This window comes from Marmota monax, unplaced genomic scaffold (assembly GCF_021218885.2).
Source record: "Marmota monax isolate L192 unplaced genomic scaffold, Marmota_monax_Labrador192_F-V1.1 WCK01_AAM20220418_F8-fsc00125, whole genome shotgun sequence".
NCBI lineage: Eukaryota > Metazoa > Chordata > Mammalia > Rodentia > Sciuridae > Marmota > Marmota monax.
This window is the reverse complement of record NW_026695235.1, coordinates 4,115,404-4,122,165: the sequence shown is the minus strand read 5'-3', so window position 1 is coordinate 4,122,165 and position 6,762 is coordinate 4,115,404. Positions and strand designations below refer to the sequence as shown.

The following is a 6,762-nucleotide window of genomic DNA, read 5'->3' as shown; positions in this document are numbered from 1 at the left end:
TTCACCCATCACAGAAGTCATTCCACTGACAGGAAGTTCCTTCCTCCAGGAGGCCTGCCTAAGGCTGAGGGACATAGAAAAGGCACGTGCCAATAGCCAAGAAAGGACAGGAAACAGTGCCAGAAATCTATGGCCCCAGAATACACAGCACCCACCAAAAATAACCAGTGACGTGGGAGAAAAGGTTACTGACTTTGTGAAACAGACCTGTCCCCACCCCAGGATCTTCAGTGCCCCCCCATATGCTGGAGAACCCACAGCCAGGCTGGAGCCATGAGGCCTTGTGAGGTGCACGTGCTGAGGCAGGTAAAGAGGCAACACACCTGGCAGAGTTTGTAAAATGTTTATTCCCCTGATAAAAGTTGTCCACAAAATATACGGGTCTTCAATTTTTATTTTTGCATGGCTCTTCACTCTGAATTACTGGCTCACAATCCAAGCCAGTTCTGTGTTTTGCTCTTCAAAATTGTATTATTGTTTTAAGGAGAAAGTTCTCACTGACCATGAAATTACATAATGCAAATGAAATAAAAAATGGCCTACTGTGGGTACCCCAGGTTACAGAGCAGCTCTCGGCGGGCGAGCAGTTCTCCCGCCTCTTGCAGCAAAGGGAATCACAAGAAGGCCATCGGCACCTGCACCCCCCCGCACCCCACCACCAGATAAAGGCCAAGCTTCTCACTATTCATCCATGCTGCTCAGGCCCCAGACAATTCAATAGAAGACTAAAATCCAGTCAATCGCCTCACTTCCTCTTCTTTGTAGAATATAATTTTTCCTCAAGCGGGACTGGAACAATGCCTTCACACTCTTTTACTTCCTGGGTCAGAGGGTGTTTAACAACATTTGGTCTGATCACATCGACATCTCGAGACAAATGCTCCATTACACTATCAACAACTGTTGTTGGTGCATAAAAATCCACCAAGAAATACCTGCAATAAAATAGAAATTGGTGAATTCCTGCATTCTGAAGTGTTCTACAATTCTGATCAATGTTTTCATTTTACTCTTCCCAGATATACACCAACTACTCATAAACACAAGACCCCTTCATTTAAAACAGAAATTCAGCTTACGAGCATGCAGTATACACCCAACCTGCCTGGCTCTCCCCATTATACTCCTGTGGAAATGTGAATGTAAACTAACTTTATGGCAGCAAAAAGGCATTATGACATACTGTGGGAAATACAAGAAAATATGGTAAAATTATGGGGCAAGAACAGAATTTTCTAGCCCATTAATAAGACTGGATTTTTTTAGGCCATCAGTTGCTATTCTTTGTAAAAACATCCACAAGGTAGTCTTCTAATTTTCCCAAGGATTTTGGGTGATTTAATGCACCTAAGAGATACAGTAAGGACCACCAGTTAACTACACAAACAAGGAAAAAGAAGACTACATTGACTACATTGTATGTACAAGAAATGACAAGAAACAAAAAGAAAATGCCTTGAACTTTGGGGTAAGAAAAAGAAAGCACATGCATCTCAGGGTGGGCCGATGCTCACGGGCCCTGCAGAAAGCCGTAGTTTAAGGACTCATGGCCCCCTTGCTCCCTCGGGCCTGCTGGAGGAAGTCACAAAGGACAAAGCACCCTCCTCTGCGCAACCCTCTTCATGGTTCTAAACACTGGAGCCTCCCTTGTACTCTTTGAGGTGGACCACAGTGCGCTTAAAGAGCCATGTAGGCACAGTAGTTGGGAATTTGGTGACGTTCTAGTTGGCAGTTTTTCAACATCACCTACTTTGTTCTAGCCACACCTTTTCTCCTGGCCTTGGCCCTCACTGCTCCCGCAGGTAGAAATGTTCTTTGTCCAAGTTCCATGCGCCTCATCCCTCACTTCCACACGGCTCTGTCCAAATGTCGCCTGCTCAGAAGCCATCTCTGACTTCCCTAAAGTGGTATACCCGCCCCAGCCACCAAGCCTCAGATGCTGTCTCCCTTGCTCAGTGCTTTCCCAGAGCACTCAGTCACCCTGGCACAGTATGTGTTTGTTTACTGGGTGCCCCACTCCACTAAAACTAACTGATATAGAGAGAAGGTCTTTGTTGTCCCCAGCATCCTGAATAGCCTGACATCAGCAGGTCCAGGGAAACTCTTCCACAGTGGTGGTGCTGGCATGAACTGTGCAATTCTCACAGAAAGCACTAAAAACCACATTGAAAATGAACACGTTCTGCAAGGAAGAAAGTCACAAGAAAAAGGATGGCATTCTATGTAATTTAATACAAAGAAAGTTCAAAATTTTCAAGCAAATTTCTGGGGACTGAACTCAGGCGTACTCTAATCATTGAGATACATACCCACCCCTTTTAATTTTAAGATAGGGCCCCACTAAATTGCTGAGACTGGCCTCAAACTTAATCCTCCTCCCTCAGCCTCCTAAATTGCTGAGATTATAAGCACGTACCCACTGCACCCAGCTTAAATTTTGAGTGACTGTTTCTTCTTAGCTAGCACTACTGGGAAAATCATTCAGGTAAACAAACAAGAGATGGGAAAACATGTGCCAAGCAAAAAAAAAAAAAAAAAAAACTAATCAAAATAGAGCTCAAGAGGTTATAGCCTCTGAAGCCAAGAAAATACCAGGGATAAAAAGGAGAGAATTCATTCATGGTGGATTCACCAAGAAGATAGCAACCCCAAATGTGGATGCACCAAATACCAGAGCTTCAGCATGCAGAAGGCAAGAATTCACAGTACTGAGTGGAGAAACAAATTCACAATCAACTGGAGACTCTTCACATTCTTCTCCCAGAAATTGAGAGAACCAGTGTGCAGGATATCAGCAAAGATAACAAAAAGTGAGCACCAACCAACTGGAAGTTAATGACATTTACAGAACCCGTCACTCGGCCAAAATAGGACACAGATCGTGTACCAAGGTCAAAGATATTCTCAGATATAAAATAAGTGTCAGTGAAGCTGGGGAGCCAAGGAGCAATCATGACAGTTAGCACCATGGAACCATGGTCAGCCATTTGAGCAAGGGGACCATGGTGGCCATACTGTGACAGGGAGATATATCAATAAAACCAATTCTCCAGGCCAATAACATCCATCCCATTACAACAGGGAACAGTCCACCCTGTTATCAACTGCTTATGAGTGATGAATTTAACACATCTATTGTCTTTTATGTTGGCAACACAATTGAACTCTCTTGTTGTTGTCAACTTACTGTTAACACTCTGAACTCTGAAAGATGGAGAGAGAGTAGTTAGTTTGATGGACTTAGAAGTTTTGAAATCAGCTGAAACAGGTGGATTGAAGGTTGGCCATATAGTGCCCTGTAATGAAGGACGTGGCAGGAGCAAGTAGTTCTTTCCCCACCTCAAACCAGCAAGCCCCAGCAATAGAATGGGAGCTCATCATCTATGGGTTATGGTGCCTCAAAGACATCTGGAAAACCTGGAGGAACCAGCCTATTACATCTTTGGGGGGGGGGGCATAGTCCAAAGTGGTACCCATTGCCAGCCCACCTCTTACCAGTCCAAGTGGACTATTTATGCTCATGTTAGCAACAAAAGTAAAATCTGTACCTGGAGCAATTCGAGGAGAAGTAAACTTTTCTCTATAGAACTAGTTGTTAAAAGTGGTAAAATCAAAGCTACTACTTTCAGTTGGCAAGTAGACAAGTTCTTTCTCCTTACTGAAGTTAAGAAGATATATTATTTCTCAAAATGCACCCTGAAGATCGCTAACAAATAATTTTCTGCTGTTAAAAATGACTATGAGATGACTTTCAATGAGACTTGTGTCATGCCCTGTGAAGATGATCATCATCTACCTAAAGTTCAGTTTGATTTCACTGACATCGGTGACTTAGAGAACAAGTCTAAAGACACACTTGTAGACATAATCGGGATCTGCAAGAGCTATATAGATGCTTCTAAAATCATAATAAAATTTAACAACAGAGAAGTTTCTAAAAGAAATATCTATTTAATGGACATGTCAGGGAAAGTGGTGACTGCTACTCTGTGGAGAGAAGATGCTGACAAGTTTGATGGTTTAGACATCCTGTGATAGCCATTAAAGGAGCCAGAGTTTTCCATTTTGGAGGACAGAACATTTCCGTACTATCTGAATTCAAGCACTGTCATTTTGAACCCTGACATCTCAGAGGCCTATAAGCTTTGTGGATGGTTTGACTCAGAAGAACAAGCCTCAGATGTTCCCTCTCTAAACTAAAGAGTGGAGAAGAAGGAGAAGGCAACACCAACTGGAAAACTTTATATGAGGTTAAATCGGAGAACTTGGGCCATGGTGACAAGGCTGACTATTTAGCTCTGTGTCTTTGCAAAGAGAACTGTATGTACCAGGCTTGCCCAACTCAGGGCTGCAATAAGTGATTGACCAACAGAATGGATTATACCACTGTGAAAAGTGCGACAGTGAATTTGCCAATTTTAAATACAGCATGATCTTGTCGGCAAATATTGTAGATTTCCAAGAAAATCAGTGGGTGACTTGTTTCTAGGAGTCTGCCAAAGCTATCCTCGGACGAAATACTGTTTATCTTGGGGAATTAAAAGAGAAGAATGAGCAGGCATTTGAAGAAGTTTCCCAGAATGCCAACTTTCGATCCTTTACATTCAGAATCAGGGTCAAACTGGTGACCTACAATGATGAGTCTCAAATTAAGGCCACCATGATGGATGTGAAACCTGTGGACCACAGAGACTACAGCAAAAGACTGATGATGAACCCCAGGAGAAATGCAGTGGTGTAGGAGAGCAGTGTGAGTGGGCACAAGTTTGAAAGCGCAAAAATGGAGTCAGTCTCTTCCCACCTCCACATAACAGAGTGTAGAGCACCTCTGTGGTGGAGTGGAAGTTTCCCCTGTATGCACCTGTTGGGACTCAGGCAGAGCAAAAAGTGCTCAGAGGGCTATGGTGCAAACTGTCAGACCCAGGCATCAGTGGCAGGCATCACAGCCAGTCCCTCTGACTTTTATTAAAATTTCATTATCTTCAAGCAGTAATTATGTCACAATTGACACTAACTCTATAAACAGTGAGATAAATTATGTCACTCAAAAAATAAAAAAATAAGTGTCAATAAATCTAAAGGAACTCAAATAATAAGAAAGATCTTCTAAATATTGAATGCTAAAATGCACATTTAAATGAAGAATGGATTAAAAGAAATCAAAAAGAAAATTACAAAGTACTTTAAAATAAATGAAACTATAACATATTGAAAATTTGGGGATGCCACAAAAATAGTACATAGTGAAAAATTGAGCCCTAAAAACACTGATATAAGTAAAAAGCAAGTCCTCAAATCAATGATGTCAGTTTCTACCTCCAGAAACTGGAAAAAGGAGCAAATTAAATTCAATAATAGGGAAGAAGATAAGATGGATGGATTGGAGCAGAAATCTCTAAAAAGGAAAAACAATAATAATGAAACTAGTTCAGTGAGATCAATAAAATCAATATGTCTCTAGTCAGATCAATAAAAAAAGAGGTAAGATAAATTATCACTATTAAGAAAGAGAAAAGTGAAATGAAACAGCCTTTTAAAGTACTAAAAGGATAGTTGGGGATATTATGAACTGTTTTGAGGCCTGCATTATCTTTTTTTTTTTTTTTTTTTTTTAATTTTTTATTGTTGGCTGTTCAAAACATTACATAGTTCTTGATATATCATATTTCACAATTTGATTCAAGTGGGTTATGAGCTCCCATTTTTACCCCATATACAGATTGCAGAATCACATCAGTTACACATCCATTGATTTACATATTGCCATACTAGTGTCTGTTGTATTCTGCTAGAGGCCTGCATTATCTTATACCAAAACCAAAGACATCACAGAAAAAGAACAGATTGATTTCTCATATGCACAGATGAAAAAAATTCTAGATAAAATTTCAGCAAAATGATCACTATAATATATAAAAAGGACAATCTATCATGACGAATCAGGGCACATATCAAAAATATAATATTGGCTTAACATGTGAAAAAAATACATCAACCAATGTATTGTAACAATGTATTGTTACATTTTGTTAGTTACTAACAAAACATTTTAAAACCCCACAATCATTTCAATACAGGTGAATAAAAGCATTAACCAAAATACCCTACTCATTCCTGATAAAATTCTCAGGAAACCAGAGAGAATTAGAAAACTTCCTCAATCCTACAAAGGACATCTTTAAAAATCCTACAAATAGTATTTACCAACTGATAAAATTCAGCTTTCCCCCAACATTGGAAACAAACAAGAATGTCCTCTATAGTATCCCTTTTATTCAACAATGCACTGAAAATGCTTGCTAGTGTAATAAGGCCAGAAAATCAAATAAAAAGGGGACAGACTGTAGCTCAGTGGTACAGCACTTGCCTAGCATGCACAAAGCCCTGCGTTCAATCCCAAATACTGTGGGGGCGGGGAGGGGAGAAGAAATAAAAAGCTTCCAGATTGTTAAAGAAGGAAATATAACTGTCTTTATTTGCATATGACATGACTATTGAGAAGACCTAAAGACATTATTAAAAAGATTGGAACCACTGAGTTTGGCAAAGCTGCACAATACAAAATTAATAGACCAAAAAATGACCTTAGTTTACTATATTAACAACAAATAATCAGACACTGGAAATAAATGTGAATACCAGTAGAGAAATATATAATTTTCAAGCAGACTTTTCAAAATCCTTATACAAAAACTGAACTTTGTTCCATACTTGTATCATATAAGAAAATGAGCTTCAAAATGGAACATAGATTTAAATGTG

At 39.9% G+C, this 6,762-nt stretch overlaps 1 protein-coding gene and 1 pseudogene across 1 annotated transcript in view; one reads left to right on the top strand and one right to left on the bottom strand.

The window, feature by feature from the left end:
- Positions 1-329: 329 nt before the first annotated feature.
- Mrps6 (mitochondrial ribosomal protein S6) overlaps positions 330-6,762 on the bottom strand; it is a 65,749-nt gene continuing 59,316 nt past the window's right edge. Inside the window, exon 3 of the mRNA XM_046439272.2 lies at positions 330-935. Coding sequence (XP_046295228.1) covers positions 746-935 — 190 coding nt within the window. The 3' untranslated portion in view covers positions 330-745. The remainder of the gene's footprint in view (positions 936-6,762) is intronic.
- Positions 2,976-4,741, top strand: LOC124089282 (replication protein A 70 kDa DNA-binding subunit-like; annotated as a pseudogene).